This window comes from Papaver somniferum, chromosome 8 (assembly GCF_003573695.1).
Source record: "Papaver somniferum cultivar HN1 chromosome 8, ASM357369v1, whole genome shotgun sequence".
In the NCBI taxonomy this organism is placed as follows: Eukaryota; Viridiplantae; Streptophyta; class Magnoliopsida; order Ranunculales; family Papaveraceae; genus Papaver; species Papaver somniferum.
Genome location: NC_039365.1, coordinates 21,283,255 through 21,302,034, shown reverse-complemented (window position 1 = coordinate 21,302,034; position 18,780 = coordinate 21,283,255). Strand labels below are relative to the sequence as shown.

At 37.6% G+C, this 18,780-nt stretch overlaps 2 protein-coding genes and 1 long non-coding RNA gene across 10 annotated transcripts; 2 read left to right on the top strand and 1 right to left on the bottom strand.

The window, feature by feature from the left end:
• The first annotated feature begins 945 nt into the window (after positions 1-945).
• Positions 946-1,578, top strand: LOC113305245. Its single transcript, XM_026554326.1, has 3 exons — positions 946-984; positions 1,195-1,300; positions 1,400-1,578. Exons 1-3 carry the CDS (start codon positions 946-948, stop codon positions 1,576-1,578), a joined length of 324 nt encoding a protein of 107 aa, XP_026410111.1.
• Positions 1,579-9,382: 7,804 nt separating this feature from the next.
• Positions 9,383-10,603, top strand: LOC113304669. Its single transcript, XM_026553809.1, has 3 exons — positions 9,383-9,637; positions 9,859-9,964; positions 10,131-10,603. Exons 1-3 carry the CDS (start codon positions 9,599-9,601, stop codon positions 10,310-10,312), a joined length of 327 nt encoding a protein of 108 aa, XP_026409594.1. The 5' UTR covers positions 9,383-9,598; the 3' UTR covers positions 10,313-10,603.
• A 137-nt stretch (positions 10,604-10,740) lies between these two features.
• Positions 10,741-18,780, bottom strand: LOC113304670. Of its 8 annotated transcripts, none has more exons than XR_003338295.1 (12): positions 18,224-18,780; positions 17,914-18,021; positions 16,550-16,725; positions 15,856-16,049; positions 15,347-15,445; positions 15,037-15,110; positions 14,323-14,468; positions 14,072-14,215; positions 13,719-13,921; positions 11,948-12,144; positions 11,689-11,834; positions 10,741-11,546 (listed from the first exon to the last, which is right to left on the bottom strand). It is a non-coding gene; the product is annotated as an uncharacterized LOC113304670 (long non-coding RNA). The 8 variants fall into 8 exon arrangements; XR_003338296.1 differs by having other exon boundaries at positions 10,741-11,540; XR_003338298.1 differs by lacking the exon at positions 10,741-11,546 and having other exon boundaries at positions 11,559-11,834; positions 17,914-18,054.

The window sequence follows — 18,780 nt, the reverse complement described above, 5'->3', positions numbered from 1 at the left end:
TTGAATCTGAACTACATGAACGAATATATAGGACAATTTACAACAGAAGACTAGGAATGGAAGACTAGGTTACAACAACAGACTAGGACTTTACAACCAAATACGTCATATATGTAGCAACTGACTAAGACTAGGTTTTATGTGCCGGTGGTGTGTGCTGTTGCCGCACACGGAAGCTATACGCGTCTAATACTGGACCACTGGTACACTCCGTAGCGTCACCACTTTGAGGCAGATCATATCATAGTGGGCCTTGCAAATAGTGTAGTTTTGTTATTGTTATTTATTAGATAGTCTTCGAGAAAAGTACTAGGCTACCAATGTAGTAATTAACAGAAGGCAGAAAAGATAATAAGAAGAGATCAAACTTATCAAGAATGACTGAATGAGAGGAGAGAAAAGAAGAGAAGGCCATGTTATTGATCAAGTAAATGACCAGTTTCTAGCAGGGCCAAGAATATCAAAGAGATGAGGCAATAATGAGCTGAGATGGCACGAAAGGAATCATTCAAAGACAAAGTATACGGCTGCTTCTGGGAGAACCGTTGGGTGAATTTGTTTGAAGGGCAAGTTAAGTAAGTCTGCTGAGTCTGAATTAGAAATGGGAGGACCCACGAGTAAGGAGGGATTGCCATTTTATGCAAAGAACAGATATTCTTTGTAATCCTTTCCTTTCTCAACCAATGATCATCCATCTCCCACGTCATCCCCCCACCCCCTCAAAATCCTATTACATATATATACATACAGTACTAACCAAAAACAGAAACCTTCTCCTTCTACTTCCAAATATTGTGATCCTAAGAAAGCGTGCATTTGCTTTAACAGCACCTTTCAGTATCTCCGTAACTATTTACATACTCACAGGCTAAGACACCTGAAGTATCTTTTATACAGTTAGAGATAAAAGAAACGAGCGGAACTTGTGTTTTAGCCAGATCAATCATGGGGGACTCTTCTTCTTTTGCTTCTTACATCTACTTGGTACGTAATGTTCCTAACTTTTCCTGATGCGGAAGAGATAGATAAAGTAAATGTGAAGAAAATTATGCATGCATGTAGCATTAGTAGTGATGGCTGTTTTTTTTTCTAGTTGAAATGTTTTCAAGAAATGGCTTTTGTAGAGTAATGATGATGATATTGTTTTAACAGTATGTAACCTTAGTTATTACACATGATAATGATGCTTTGTAGGTGCATCACTTGATTGAGAAGTGTCTACTGTTCCACATGACAAAGGAAGAGTGTATGGAAGCTCTCTTTAAGCATGCAAATATCAAACCAGTCATCACTTCAACTGGTACTATCTCCCTGCCTTCCTGCTTGCTTGTATCTCTCGACCATATTGTCTCTTCGTATTCTTGTTACGTAACTTGCATTCAATAATAACATTCTGCAGTGTGGAAGGAACTGGAGAAAGAAAACAAGGATTTCTTTGAGGCCTATTATGCAAGAAACAACGAAGGAGACCGAATGTCTGAATCAGAAACTACCCAAAAGATCCAAAAAATGCTGTCCGAGTCATCTGCTAAGACAGAATCGTCTGCTACCTCACCGGCCAGTTGTGGATCATGTTAAAGTATGCGGACATCCAACTCAAAACCAATTGGCAATGAGTGGAGAGGTCCTAAGTCGCGGGATCTTAGATTGCCCAACAATGTGGGAATAATAATCTCAACACGCCCTCTCACGTGTAGCCTCGTTGGGTCTAACACGTGGACATTAAATCGGGTGACGCGGAGTAAGGCGCGGTCAAAGACTCGTCGCAAACAAACCTGCTCTGATACTATGTTAAAGTATGCGGACATCCAACTCAAAACCAATTGGCAATGAGTGGAGAGGTCCTAAGTCGAAGGATCTTACATTGCCCAACAATGTGGGAATAATAATCTCAACAGATCATCCGTAGGATCGCAAGATAAAAATGATCAAAACGAACATAATTAAGTACTCCTTATTCCATATAATCATCCTCTCTTGGTATGTCTTTGATCCTTATCTTAGTTAATTAATTATCTCTTACATTATCTGGTTCTACCTGCATAAGATCCAACCATATACAATTTAAGATTGCGCAGATGAATAAACTAAAGAAACAGCAAAACTAAAGGAAAAAACAAACAGTAGCCCAAGTTGTGTGTACCATGATGTTTGTGTGGTCTGTGGGAATGAACGCCGCAAGTAATCATGGCTTCTGCTGGGTTTTTAACTGTTTTGCTGCTCATCTGATTATTTGTATTTGAATTTGTTGCTGAGAGAGAGAAATGTCCCGATCCCACAGTTGGCTTTACGCTAGAGGTCTCTTGCAGCTCGTCTATTTTCTTTCTTGTCTCAAGTCGCCACCACCGTCCTGCCCATGTAATAATGTAGTGTTTGATGACAAATTGCGTATGTACGATGTGTCCTTTGTTGTTTTCATAGTTAATGTCCTGTAACCCTACCATCTCTTCTAACTCTTGGCTGTAACTTTTGGGGATGACTTTCCTAGAAATGTCCTTAGGCGAGCAAAGGAAACACAAAATGGAGCTAGTTTTGGCCACTGCTTTCATGTAACCTTCTCGTGGCTTCGCCGTGGCTACTACTTACTAATCAAAACACTAGAATCCGATGGTGATATTTAAATAGCTGAATTAGATAACTAGTGGTCTTTCACAACCCACCATACCAACGTGCATGAAGTTCTATAGCAAGTACCTGTCGTGGGCTTAACAAAATCAGCAAAACTTCCATTGTCACATTTGTTAGCCCAGTTATAAAGTGGCCTCATCACTTTCATTTGTTAGGGACAGCATCAGCGTCACATCACTCTAAACCTTCAAGATACCGTATACAAACAAAGACTACCATCAACAATGTTAGTTCCCAGTAGTTCGATTGTCTTGCTGAGGTATGGGTCAGCTTTCATGCCATGAGGAAGAAGCACTGTTTTGCAAATCATTTTCCCAAAAAAAAAAAAAAATCATTTGCCAAAAATGATTCAGCAGTGCGGGAGCAAAGTAATTGCCGAGAGATAAAAACCGAAAAATACAACTGACTAGAAAAAATGAAAAATAATAATAATAATAATAATAATAATAATAATAATAACGGGTCCCTAGCTCAGCTGGTCATCCCCGTTCCCCAAAGTTTAATGCGCTCCAGGAGGTCACAGGTTCAAGTCCCCAATGGCGTAATATTGCAGGAATTAACATGGAAGGTAGTGTTAGTTTGCCCCCTTGTGACACAATCTCAGCCCCCTTCCGCTTCGGCTCCCTTGGCTAGGTTACTCATTAGGCTCGCTGGTAGGTTAGCACGGCTACCTGTTCAATTCGTGTAGTAGTGCGTTGTTGGAGCTTAGCTTGTTAAATACCTCAATGACTCCTTTTAATAATAATAATAATAAGAGTTAAGAAACGAATGTTGAGATAAGATTCACATGAAGCTACTAAATATCTAATAATACAATATACTGTCATGACAATTTCAGATATGTTAAGAATTCAAGTTTTTGTCCGACATTTATGGAGGACAGCCTTTGTGCAAGAAGGCATTTGTATTTTGCTTGCACAAACTACATCCTCGACATCTGATTTAGAATCCCCCCACTTCACCTCTTCTTGTGGCTCACTAATTGCTAATCCCCCCACTTCACCTCTTCTTACGGCTCACTAATTGCTCTCTTCCGTCTTGATCTTCCCTGAAGTTAAAGCTAGTTTTGTGGATGTAGGTACAAAAAATATTTTCGCCATGTGTAGGAACAGGATTAACAAACATATCTCGAAAAGATACCGTTACCAAAAATCGAGATAAAGCATTTATTAAGATGCTTGATAGGTACATCGAGCATCTATTAAAATGTACATCGAAATTTTTCCGAAAATGGGAGATGCGAAGTATTAGTTGCGAAGTATAGATATTAATGAAGTTATAATGACAAGAGGAACGAAGACATTAGAAGAAGAAGAAGAAGAACTCGTCTAAACTATCTAACAAAGGGATTTCCAGCGAAGAAAGAGTGATTCCCAGCGAAGGAAGATTGTCGAGCAAGAAATAATGACAACTGTACAGACAAGAATCCAAGGTTATCATCGATTCGGTAGTAGCACTTTGTAATAAAAATTGGAGTAGCGAAGTAAAAGGGGAAATCACGTGAAATGTGTGAATACCAGTGAAGTAAATACGAGTTGTATTCCACTACACCGATCGCCTATAAAAGGAAATCTTAGGGCATTGAAATAGGTGTTGAGTAATTTTGTGAGGTGGGAGTTATGTTGTGAGAGTTGTTCTTCAAGCTTCATATTAGGGTTTGGGATGTGAAATTAAGAAATTATTAATAAGATCATTCACAACCTTTCACTTCGTTTTATAAATGAATATTATGTCTTAGTTTACTTTCTATTTTGATACTTTGGGTGTGCTATCGGATTTTCGATAGTTACAGTGTTATCAAGATGTTATGAAGATGTCTAAGAGAGAGGACTTAGACAAGTTGTGGACAATTTCCAAAATAGTTCACCAACTTCAGAATGCCAAAGTCGGAGTAACTAATCGGCCTCTGATTTCACTGATGTTGAAAGAGCGGATTGGGAGTTATCAAACAGGAACAACTCGTTCTGAAAGCCTTGCTTCTGTTTCCAGTCTTGCACTCTCCCACTGTGCCATGAGATGCATTGAAGGACATGAAGATGTTGTAGTAATCGTAAAAGAAACCGGGGATGACGGAAGACGCTTCTTCACTTGTGTGTTATAAAGATTCTTAATCTAGTTATCAGTTCTTCCTGCCAACTGCTCCGTCGTGGCAGTTGTCACGTTCCCATTTAACGGCCTAATATTTTCATGGGACACGACCGTCAATAATTTGTGGTTCGGTGAATCAACGTCACCCATAAGTACTCAGCCTTGCACAGTTACATCAAAGTATGCATCTTCTTTCACTCTTAAGGCAATACGCAACGAAAGTATTCATCTTCTTACTCTCTAACTCTTTATGCTCCCATAAGCATATGAGGTTTTGCATGCATCAATCCAATTGACAATTTCACAAGATCAGCAACACAATGAACACAAAGATATAACACAATAAACCCATTTTATTGCATTAAGGAAGATAAACAAAACTTGTTTATCACATGGACTACAAAACAGGCCATCACCCTCTTGGTGATGCCTTATTCTCTCAAAACATGAGACTAACTCATATGTATGTAGCCTACTGATTTTCTCTACACTATTTATACAGTGGTTACAATGGCCAGAAACTGTGCACAACACTTGTACACGCATGGAATAGCCATGTGTTCCATAAGGTAGTTCCATAACCGCCAATAACTGTGCATGTTGACCAGTTGCTTTCCTAACTTGTGCAAACCTTCAACACCGGTTCCAAAGTACTTATGAACATTCCCTCACGATTATAAACTCCCTCCATAACTGTTGTCCCTTGTCTCACACAGTTGGCATGCTTGTAAAGACAATAACCAACTTGTAACCGTCACCTGAGTCATAATGCACCACTGTTGCGCATTACTGAACTTGGCCTAAGCCAATGCACGACCAACATTGTCTATCAGCGAACTTTTCTTGAGCCAATGTACAGCTAATATTGCACTACAATCACCTAGGCCATTCCCTTAGCTCATATGCGTCATTTGCTTTACTTAGCCAACTTGCTTGACAATAGTAGTGCGCTCTCTTTCATTACTAGCTGGTCAATATACAGTAAAGGATGAAATTAAAGTCAACGACGATCAATGTGAGCCGGATTATCCATCCAATATTGTTTGGAGTAATGATTATCCTCACAAAATCAATTTTTTTATTTGACTTCTTTCTCATGATCGAGTAATGACGGCGGATAAACTTTTACGATGAGGTATGGATGTCTCTAGTGTATGTCGTTTTTGTGAGGAAGACGATGAATCAAGTATGCATTTTTTGTATGGTTGTTGGAGAATTCGGAGAATATGGGACTATTTTGTTGAAGGGTGTCAATTTGGATGGTCACATGACCCTAATGTCATTACATCTATGAAGACTTGGAAGTTTAATTGGGGAGACGAAAGACTTAATCGAATATGAAATAACATCCCGGTTGTTATATGGTGGTGTATATGGAAAGAGAGAAATGTAAGAACCTTCGAAAACAAAAAGAAAACTTTGGCAAGCCTCATTAGAGATATCAAATTGCAAGCGTTTCTTTGGGCCGAATCAAATACAAAAATGTTGGGGCTTACAGCAAATATGGTGATTTCTATATGGGATTCATTATATCGGCCTCCGTCATAAATTATTTTTTTGTGGTTTTTATTTGGGTAGCCAAATCCCCTTTCGGTTTCCCTTTTTTCATTCGGTTAAGGTACCCCTAAGTGCCTTTTTTTCAATGAAATTTCTATTTAACCTATCAAAAAAAAAAATTCTACCATTGCAAGCCATGTTTATTAAGCAACTCGAAAGCAGCTACTTGGTACAAAATTTCTCATGTGACTGAGAATTTGTCAATCTACCATTGCAAGCCAAAATCTATCGCGAGACTGAATTTGCATTGTAACTTAGAATATACTACATATGATTTGCATCAACTTAATTCAAAGCGTTTTTTATTTGTAAATGAAGGGAGTACAGCCAAGTCTCACATTGAGTCGAGAAATGAAGTTTTCATAAAAAGAAGGGATTTTTAACAAACTGCCACACTTGCAAATCCCGATTCAAGAAATGCCACCGTTTTTTTCAGAGTTTATTAAATGCCATAACCGTTAGTTTTTCCGTCAGGACCCACACACTCGGTCTTTTTCGCTGACTCGGTCAAAAGAATCTGTCGCGATTTACATATTTACCCTTGAAAACCCTATTATACTAGAATTGGTGATTGTTGTTATTTGTTGATCTCGGTGATGGATGAGAAGAAACAATAGAGAAACGGGTTTGTGATGTTCTTGAGAGAAGACAATGGAGAATTTCAGGGGGAAGTGAAACTTGAGTATGAGTGGGTTCTCGAAATCAGATGGGTTCAGAGATGAAGAACAAGGGTTTGAAGAGCTTGTAAAGAATAGAACATGGGTTTGTGTTGGAATCGTTGTTAGAGAGAAAGAATGATGATGGTTGCTGATGGAATTTACATAAGAATAGGGTTTGATTGGGTTTTGTTGTGAAGTTGCCGTCGCACCGAGGAGAAGAAGAGGAATTGGAGATGAGGTTCATGAACTGCAGGAGATCGAGCTCAAGGTATTGCTGTTTTATTGAGGGAAATGGATCTGAGAAATTGCAGTTATGAAGCTACATGAATGGGTGTTGCAGAGTGTGTATACAATAGATGAATGTTAGGATAGAGATTTAAAGCTACAGTTTACGGAGAAACTGAATTGGTTGCTGCTCAAATGGTCAAGAACAAATTGAAAGGGGTTCTGAGTTTTGGTACGAATTAGGAGATGGGTTTGCTCGAATTGCAATCTGATGCCAACAAAGATGGTGGAGCAGATCAGAGAGATGATTCTGGTGGCCTTGAATTGTTAAGAACTGTTTGAGTTGTGTTGGCTGAGTTGAATCTGTAATTGATTGAATTAGTGCAAAATTTGTAATTGATTTAATCATCTTACGACTCATTGATCAATGGAGGAGATGAACAAATATTAAGAGTCGTCTTTGATGGATTAGGGTCGATGGGTTTGTGCTAAATTGAATGTTTGGATAAATTAAGCACCAAGAGAACATGGAATGGTGCTACTGCTTCCGTTGTTTTTGATGATGAATAATGCAAGACTAAGCTATTATTGTGTGTCTGAGAAGGTTTATGAGTATGGGTGTGTATAGAATTCGAAGTCGCAGGTCCAAAGAGAAATCATACTACAGGGAAATGTGCTAGCTTCCAATTACAAGTTTCGCACATAACATGTTTGACGAAAGGCCTAAGAGAACGAATTACCCACTGGATTATCAATGGAAGTAATTATGACGTTAATTCAGGAATTCTTTGCAAGATTTGTGGCTCCAATTAAGTTATTTTTCTTACCATGTATTTGTATATATTACTTAGAATAGTTAGCTAAATAGTCAATGGCATTAGCTGTATATTTTGTTGCCTAATTTAGGCTGTACATTATTCTCATTTAAAGACGATGATATCAATAGAGAAGGCATTCAGCCATTTCGCGTACATGATTGTTATGGATTTGCTGCTGTGGTTGTAGATGACAGTGATGGTTTTATGATCTCAATGGAATGTAGCCACCGGTGGTGATGGTTTTTGAGTTCTCGGCTTTTGTTTCAAGGGCACAAATGTCATTTACTAAACTGGATAACTGCCACCTATGCACTAATGGATGTTAACTGTTATTTTGAAAAAAACGGGATGGAAAAGGTCAAATATATGGCATTTAATAAACTCTGAAAAAACGGTGGCATTTTCTTAAACTGCAAATTGGAAGTGTGGCACTTTATAAAAATCCCCTAAAAAAAAAAAAAATAAATAAATAAACTTAGTCGACATGAAATTGTTAACTTGTAGGTAGTGGAAATCCATAACAAAAGAGCAGAACTCGCCCCATGGAAAACTCAAATACTTAAACTCAAGTCTAAGTAAAAAATTTAGATGAAACGCCATGAGGTAAAAATAAGTCCACATACGTGCCTTCTTTCATCGCCAGAGGTTGTTTGATTCATGCAGAGAGACAGTTGAAAGTGGTACATGCTTTCACTACACCCACAGCTATTATACACGCATGGGGGCATGGAAATATCAGGCGCGCTTGAAATTGCTCTTTGTATTGTCCTCTTTGCTGGTGTTTTCTTTTTACCCTTGGTTGTTATTGTCTCAGTTGATGCTGGTTTATCACAAAAGGGTTTGCTTTGGAACCACTTTTAGGCAGATCATTTCATAGTGGGTCTTGCAAATAGTATAATTTTGTTATTATTATTTATTAGTAATGATTATTGTTCTTGTTTTTGTCTGTTGATAAAGAGAAGGATGATTATCTTCAAGAACAATACTACTAGCTCGCAATGTAGTAATTAACACAAGGCAGAAAGATAAGAAGCGACCCAACTTATCAAGAACGAGAGGATCAGAGAAAAGAAGAGAAGGCAAAATAATTTCATGCGCATAGAATGTCATTTCTATGGGTTCATTCAAAGAGAGTATACTGCTTCTGGGAGAACCGTTGGGTTTGACGGGCAAGTAAAGTGAGTTTGCTGGCTGCTTACTGCTGAGTCTGAATCAGAGTCTAAAATTCAAAACTGGGAGGACCCACGTTTAAGGAGGGATTGACATTTTATGCAAACAACAGATATTCTTTGTAATCGTTTCCTTTCTCAACCAATGATCATCCATCTCCCACGTCATCCCCCAACCCAATCAAAATCCTAATACATATATACATTTTATGCAAACAACAGAATCCTTCTCCTGCTACTCAAGATCATTCTAGCTAATTAGCTCGTTCCAGATATTGTGATCCAAAGAAAGCTAGCATTCATATGCTTTCACCGCACCTTTCCATAACCAAAGTTTCAGTAGCTTTTTAACGATCATTACATATTCGCAGAGAGCTTTCTTTTCTTTTTTTGCAAAGACACCTTATACAGCTAGAGACAAAAGGAGAAAATAGTGTTTTAACCAGATCCAATCATGGGGGACTCTTCTTCTACTGCTTCATACATCCACATGGTACGTAATGTGCCTAATTTTTATCCTGCCAGAAGAGATAGAAAAAGTAAATGTGAAGAAAATTGTGCATGCATGTACCACTAGTACTGATGTCTGTTCTCTTTTTCCGGTGGACTGAAAGATATTTTCAAGAAATAGCTTTTGTAGAGTAATGATGATGATATTGTTTTAATAGTACGTAATCTTAGTTATTACTTGTATATGATAATGATGCTTTGTAGGTGCAACACTTGATTGAGAAGTGTCTACTGTTCCACATGACAAAGGAAGAGTGTATGGAAGCTCTCTTTAAGCATGCAAATATCAAACCTGTCATCACTTCAACTGGTACTATCTCCCTGCCTGCTTGTCTCTCTCGCATTCTCTATATGCATACCATATCTCTAGAGAGCACCGTAAAACACTATACTTACTTCTTCATTGCCTAATCACATTATCTCTTAATTTGTATTCTTTTAATATACTTGTTACATGCAATAATAACCTACTGCAGTGTGGAAGGAACTGGAAAAAGAAAACAAGGACTTCTTTGAGGCCTATTATGCTGGAAACAAAGGAGGAGACCGAGTGTCTGAATCAGAAACTACCCAAAAGATCCAAAAAATGCTCTCGGAGTCATCTGCTACGACGGAATTATCTGCTACTTCACCGGCCAGTTGTGGATCATCCATATGATCTCAAGATGAAAATGATCAAGACGAACGTAATTAAGTAGTCCTTATTGCATAATCATCTTTATCTCTCTTTGATACTCATCAAGCTTATACTAATCCTTAACTTAGTTAATTATCTCTTGCGTACATTATCTGGTTCTACCTGCATAATATCCACCATATACAATTTAAGATTAGTTGTGTGTAGTGTGTACCATGTTTGTGTGGTCTGTGAGAATTTGATGTATATTCACATATCAAATACACGATGTACTACTGTTTGATAAAACGATATATGAAATGTTTGAATCGAGGAAAGCTGTTAGGTTGATTATATCAGCTGGTGGGCTCAAAATTTGAAACTCGGTTCTTTCTCTCCTTTCATTTCATGGATATGTCAGGAGGAGAATGATGATAGAATTATTAAGTAAATGAAAAGCGTGACAAAATTTATATTGAACTATATATGTTCATGTGGACTCTTGTGAGCCTGCCACTCATGATATGCCGCAACTTCTGCTGGGTTTTTAACTTTTTTTGCTGCTGTTCATCTGATTATTTGTATTTGAATTTAGGAAAAAAAGATGAACAGGTGCTGGAAATGTCCCAATCCCGCAATTTGGCTTTACGCTAGAGGTCTCTAGCAATTTGTCTATTTTCTTTCTTGTCTTGAGAGAAGGGTGTTAATGGCTCTATTTTTGTATCGTCATCCAATTTTGCGCATTTCTCAAGTCGCCACCACCGGCCTGCCCATGTAATAATGTATTGTTTGATGACAAATTGCGTATGTACGATGTGTCGTTTGTTGATTCCATAGTTAAATGTCCTGTAACCCTACCATCTCTTCTAACCCGTCGCTGTAACTTTAGGGGATGAGTTTCCTAGAAATTTCCTCTGGCGAGCAAAGGGAACACAAAATGGAGCTAGTTTTGGCCGCTGCTTTCATGTAACCTTCTTGTGGCTTCGCCTTGGCACTACTTACTAATCGACGGAAGCATATAATTTGAACAAACTACCCTCTGGCAACCACAATCAAAAACACTAGTATCCGATGGTGATATTTAAACAGCTGAACTAGATAACTAGTCTTTCACAACCAAACCATACCAACGTGCATCAAGTTCTATAGCAAGTACCTGTCGTGGGCTTAACTAAATCAGCCGAACTTCCATTGTCACATTTGTTAGCCCAGTTATAAAATGGCCTCATCACTTTTTAGGGGAAGGGGACAGCATCAGCGTCACATCACTCTAAACCTTAGAAAAGTTTCCAAAATTCAAATGGACCCCAGTAACATTAGAAAAGTGAAATCCTGAATTTGACAATTAGTGTTGATGATAATGCGACCAAAGATGCTTTTAACTGATCATCAATGCCAGGAATTATTAACTCAATTACCAGTTTAAGCATTCACACAGGCAGCCTAACTAGGTGAAGTTCAACGCACAAAGCATTCACCCATTTGTCGCTTAACATCCCAACACTGTAATTGTGTTTAAGACCTTGTAACCCCATTGTTCACATTCACCCAATTCCAGTACACTCTACATAGCAAAACCAAACAAACAAGCTTTTACGGAAGATGAAAACTAGAGAAAAAAGGGTTTTAAAATCTGGATAAGCAATACTCAAAAACAATAGTTGAAATTCTAGTTACCTAGTCATTACCCACACCTTCTGGTAAACAGCTACTTTCACTGGAAGACGGCCTATAACGCAAGCAAACTCATCTTGTTGCACAGGTTGAGTTGGAGTGTTTCCCTGGCTATGCACAAACTGGCACTCATTTCCCCAATGGCTTGAGCCAGCAACTTAGTCCCATCAGCACCATTAGAAACCTCTACGAGCCATATCCTATAAAGGAAATAACAACAAACAATTTAGCAAGCAACTAATTATTCACAGAAGCGAGATCAAGACAACTAGCACATAAAGCTTATGCAATAAATTAAAAGCAACTTATAAGGCAAAAATCAACCTAATGACCAATGCAGGATCTACTAAACCTAATAAACAATGCAAGATCTACTAGATACAGGACATTAGCAATTCTAGTTACTTGTCCACAGTCGTAAATCTGTACATGAGGCGGAACATTTTATAATGCCGTTATAATTTTAGCAGTAAGAATAATGACGGGTCATTGATATTACTACTGCAAGATATAACCTATGCAACTTCACAAAAACAGAAAACAGACCTTTGTAATCATAGATTACTGTTATTGTTCACTTACTCAATTTACTATTGCAAAAAGCTTTATTAGAAGAGAGGCAGAATATATAGAGAGAAGAGATTTACAAGGTATAAAAACTTATACAGAACAGTAGGAACTATAATGAATGCAAAGAGGCAAAGGCACTCCACCTTGAGCTAAATGTAACAGGCCAGAGGTTTTCAGGTTGAGAAGGCACCATAGGGTACATTACATGTGCCAAAAGCAGATGGATAAGTTTCGGGTTCATCCAAAGTTGAGATTAGCTATTTCTTGTGGAGCTATAGTCACTAACTACTACCTAATAGAATTGAGAACTGACGGACACAAATCCAAGCTAACATCAAGAAACGAACTAATAAAATGTTTATACTACTTGATATGAAGAACACTCAGAGTGTAAGAATAAATCTTACACTTCAAACAGAGAGTCCAATAATCATAGGTCCTATCTTAACCATATTATGGTGGAGAACGAAACAAAAGAAAGAAAACGCAATAAACTTCCAAAAATCAAATAGTATTCTTTTAAGAAAATAAACTTCCAATAAACTCCAGATTCATATCCAAGGTTGGTATGAGGTCTGGCCAAATATTGCTGGTTTACATCATGTCTTGGAATGAGATACATGATCATTCAGAGCTTTGAGAATCTTACCTGTGCAGTTCTGCATAATACTAGATCTACTGCAAATCAAAGCAAGGTTCACTGCGGCTACATCTAAGTTTCATAAATAATGAAAACCCGTATTAAAATTAGTTGCAAAGTTTCATTTGAGGCTATCATTTTAAATATTCTAATTTGGATGCTGCTATGATAGCTTATAGAGAATCTGTCCTCCAACTGCATCTGTATGCATTACTATCAGCAACTTAAGTGTCGGTCTGACGTCCCATCGATAGCAAGAATTTTAATTATTTCAATAGTACTCTGAATATAGGGTGTTCTAATGAGATGAAAATTTCAAAATTTCTTGAATTGGGTTTTATTAGAGATCATCAAATTCCCCTGTAGCCCGAAGCCATGACTTCATTTCCTTTTCTCAGCCTAACTTTTAAGAGGAAGCTCTCAAACATAACATATTAACATTATTTATTTATCGTCACCACCAATAAGATGTTAACATCATAATTTTTTTGATGAAAAATGGAAAGGAAACAGTATTTTGAAATCTAGATAACCAATATCTAAAAAAATTGGATTTCTAGTTACCTAGTGGCCGTCATTACCCGCACTTTGTGGTAAATGGCTACCTTCACATGAAGACGACCTTCGGTGCAAGCAAACTCATCTTGTTGTTCAGGTTGAGTTGGACTGTTTCCCTGGCCTTGTGCAAACTGGCCATCATTTCTTGAATGGCTTGGGCCAGCAACTCATTCTCATATGGACCATTAGCAACCTCTAGGAGCCATAACCTATATATGATATAACAACAAACAGTTTAGCAAACAACTAATTATTCACACAAACAAGATCAAGACAATTAACAGATAAAGCTTAAGCAATCCATTTAAAACAACTTATGAGGCAGAATACTGTCAATGCAAGATCTAGTAACTATATACCTTTCCGTAAACGGAAACTTGCATTTGAATGTATCCTCATCTTTGATAACAGCATTTCCTAGACCTCCCATACCGAAGGTGATTTATGAAAAACCACTAGGATATATATTAAGTCTTTAAGAATCTTGCACCTTAAACATATGCCTGAAATTGAAACAAATGTCACAATCCAAGTTAATCACAACTACTAGAAGTAATAAACCAAAAAAAAAAAAAAGTGAAATCATCAACTAAGTTGCATATAGTTACACCTAAGGCAATATAGATGACCACACGACGACCTGTCACAGACTCAATCTGCCCCTTTTGCCTGTATGATATGAGAGTGACCATCATTTCCGACCAATACCAATTATCCAAATCAGTGGAGAAACCATCTTTTTTTTCTTTACCCTAACTGCAGAGATTGAAAGAGTATTTTGAGATTGGAATGGCGGCAGAGATGAGGGTTTGGGTCTTTAAGGTTACACCCAAACTTTTAATGTCTTATTACACTTATCTATCAGCTATCCGTTATATCAGCGTTATTTTGAGATTTACCATGTACCGAACAGACAATGGGAAATATCAAATCTAATGTTGTGACTTAAAATCTGTTTTAGAATTCAAAATTTGGAATGCCTTTGTGTCATACGCCAAATCTACTACCATGGTCCAAAATATGTCATTGTTACTGTAGGTCACCGGATTTGAGTTCTGCCAGAGAAGATGCTCCTATATGGCTATCATACTTCTGAATTAAGATCCAAACGCAGGATTAGCTAACATGAACAAGTTAAGATAATATAAATGTGTGAATATAGATTTCTTGGTCACTTACGAATATTTTTGAAGGAAGAGGTCTGAGACTCTGAAATGAGTTATTTTAACGGTTGATTGAGAGAATAGCGAGGTGCAGAACAAGGAGTTAGATCTATTTATTACAAGTTAAAATCAAATTATTGAATTAAGAGGCTTGAACATACTTGAGATTTTGGAGAAGGAAATATATTCCAACACCGGTCCGAAGTGTTTCATCACCTGCTCCTGTAACAACTGTCTGAAATCAAAGTAATTTTAATTTTAACATAAGAAAGTCTGCCGATGAACATGGATAAGGAAATCCCAACTTCTCAATAATATTGCTGATTTTAATAATCAGGGGAGATGGCAAGATATAGAACCCTTTACAGTAAAGGTAGCCAGCTGCATTGCCCAAAAAAGACTAGATGATTAATTTATTTATCAGAGAGTTTTGGAGCTCTAGCGAGATTATAAGGTGACTACTTCACATACCTTTGACATTGTAGAATATCTGTATCTCCGAACAATAATCTGGTTAGCCATGGGTGCTGACTAGTTCGTTAACATTTTTAGACCACAAAGATTGCAAACCTGCATCAATGTTATACAAATTCGACAAACAGCATCAGTATTATAGTGGTACTAGTACTTTCATTGTTTTGTGTTGATGCTGAAGTAGGAAACAAAAGATTAACTACAAAATACACATGCAGTAATACCTTAATGAAGTAGGACTGCATCATAGATTCATAACCAACAACACCAAAGGGTAATAATCAACTAATAATTCGACTTGCTTAATATGCTGTCCTAATGAAAATATCGAAGTTAACTGATTTTTCATTTTCAATGAGGATGAATTCTGTCCCTCATGCACCACTAATACAATTTCAGCACAACATGAAGAAGACACCCAAGTTAATAGCTTGACTATCCAGTACCACCATATCATTTCTTAAGCAGAGGCAACAAGCGTAGGAATGATGAATTCAGAAGGTCACCTGACTCCAAGTGCCCATGCAACTGAGGTGTGAATTTGTGGTTGTATTCCAAAATGAATGTATATGTCTGCAGTACCACCACCGGATGCAAGAAGTCCATGTAAATGTGGGGACCATGCAGTTGCTTTTACAGCAGCTGTGTGCTCATAGTATTTCAACACTGCTTGTGTCAAATCTTGATTCCAAACAAATAGCTGCAGGACAAATACATGAACAAAGTCAATACAACACAAACACAGTTAGGATCCATCATTAAACAAGGATATGAAGACCATCTCACCCTGTTCTCATTTGACAAACAGCATTAGTATTGTAGAAAACGTTGAAGTAGAAAACGAGAGACTAACTACAAAGTACATGCACATTCAGTGGTAGCTTACAGAAGTAGAACTGCATCATAATAAACAACGCTAAAGGGTACTAACTAAATAAAAGTGGCAGTAAACCCTGGCATCACATGCATATGTAGGCAAAATTCTCGTTTGAGTCACATATGTCAATGAATCTCACATGAATCATAATATGAGTTGCCTAACATGCTATCCTAACGAAATCTCGCAACTAGCTTATTTTTTATTTTCGAACAGGATGAATTCTGTCCCTCATGCACCATTATTAATACATTTCAACATATCAGTTCTGAAGCAGAAGCAACGTGCGTAGATTGATGACATGAAATTGTTCAGAAGATCACCTGACTCCCAGTGGCCATGAAACTGAGGTGTGATTTTGTGGTTGTATTCCAAAAATGAATGCATCTGTCTGCAGTACCACCACCGGATGCAAGAAGTCCATGTAAATGTGAGGACCACGCAAGTGCTTTTACAGCAGCTGTGTTACTGTGTCCAATATTGATCCCACAAAATATAGCTATAGGGCAAATAAAATGAATAAAGTAAATAGACGACAAAGACAAATAGCATATCTAGGTGAAATTGGGGAAGACGCTTCTTCACATGTGTACAGTAAACTAAATCTAGTTATCAGTCCACCTGAGATTTATGCATTTGGGTCTCATGTTAAAATCATGTATCACACAAAAATCATACTAACAATTGCAAAACAGACTAGTAGAATTCCACGAACTGCATGTAAGGAACCAACACATACCAGGCAAATAAGTATCTAATTTTTTTTATCACTAGCTCAGCCAAATTGACACGCCATGCACTACACTGGACCCTACCAAATTTAAGCAACACAAGCATGATAACTAAGTTTTAGTTGATAGTAATCTAATATCTACCACCAAAAGAACAAAAACTTCACATATGGCGAAGGAATCAAAGATTCATGAAAAGAGTAAGAGATTTCACAAAATGTCTTATGTATAAAATTAATGAAGATACCGGGGCTAATCCTACATTGACACCTTAGTTTGGAAGTGCCAAGCATATAACATCCATTATGCAGTGCTCGGTGTAAACCACGAGACTGTAAATCACAGCAGCTACCCAATAGATTAACTACTCTACGTAGTTCAGCACCTTAAGCTAACGGATGCAACAAGAAGAACACATCGGCAGAGAATAACAGGATATATAAATTAAGGTTGTGGATCATACAAGACGGTCCTGATGAGGTTCCAGAACCGTTCACAAAGCCGTATAGCATGAGCCCATTCGGTAACAAGGAGTTTCCAAAATTCAAAACCAAAAACATTAGCGAAGTGAAATGCTGAATTTGACAATTAGTGTGTAACGATGATACAACCAAAGATGCTTTTAACTGATCATCGATGCTGGAAGCATGAACTCACGTTCCCGGTTAACCATTCACACAGGCAGCCTAACTAGGTGAAGTTATACGCATAAAATATTCATCATTGCATTACATCCTAAAACCATGATTGTGTTTAAGACCTGGTAACTCATTGTTCACAATTACGCAATTCCAGTACTCTACATAGTGTTTGTTGCTTTAAGGTAATGTATGCGAGAAAAACCAAACAAACAAGCTTTTCCAGAAGATGACAACTAGAGAAAAGCAGTATTTAAAATCCAGATAAGCAATATTCAAAACAGTAGTTGAAATTCTAGTTACCGTCATTACCCACACCTTGTGGTAAGCAGCTACTTTCACACGAAGACGGCCTATAATGCAAGCAAACTCATCTTGTTGCACAGGTTGAGTTGGAGTGTTTCCCTGGCCTCCCCTTATTTCCATCTGCACCATTAGCAACCTCCATGAGCCATATATCTTATAAAGGAAATAACATCAAACAGTTTAGCAAGCAATTAATTATTCACGGAAGCAAGATCAAGACAATAAACGCATAAAAACTTATGCAATAAATTAAGAGCAACTTAGAAGACAAAATCAACCTAATGACCAATGCAAGATCTACTAACTAAAGAGGCAGAATTACCTTCTCCGAGACTTGTATTTGAATGCATCCTCAGTCTTCAATAAGTGCATTTTCAAGTCCTCTCATACCGAAGGTCATTTGTGTACGCCTACTTATTGCATTTGAATGTAAAGCTTGTTGATCTCGTTCCCCATCCCGATCTTCCAATTCATAGAGTTTGTTAATTACCTTGATAACTCTTTTCGCCATCTGTTTAGCAAAACCGCCAAACATTCTTCTTGACACTCATAGCAAGTAACATTAAGTGAGGAAGAATCCTGTGATCTTCAGAGTTGTTCAATGGATCTACAATTGCTTTTATCGACATCCCTAATATCATCATCAATCGTTCCATATTCACACTCTTACTTCTGGAATTGAAGTGAACAACATGACAAAGAATCCAATACATTCCAAATCCGCTCAAACCGATTCTCCAAATCAACATCGAAACCATCTTTTTCCTTCTCTTCTTTTGTATCAACAACCGGAAAACCTCAGATTGCTTAACTTTTCTTCCAAAAACTTCCTTGATTTCCATCATCAGCAGTTTCAGTTTTTTGAGTTGCAAAGTTCTG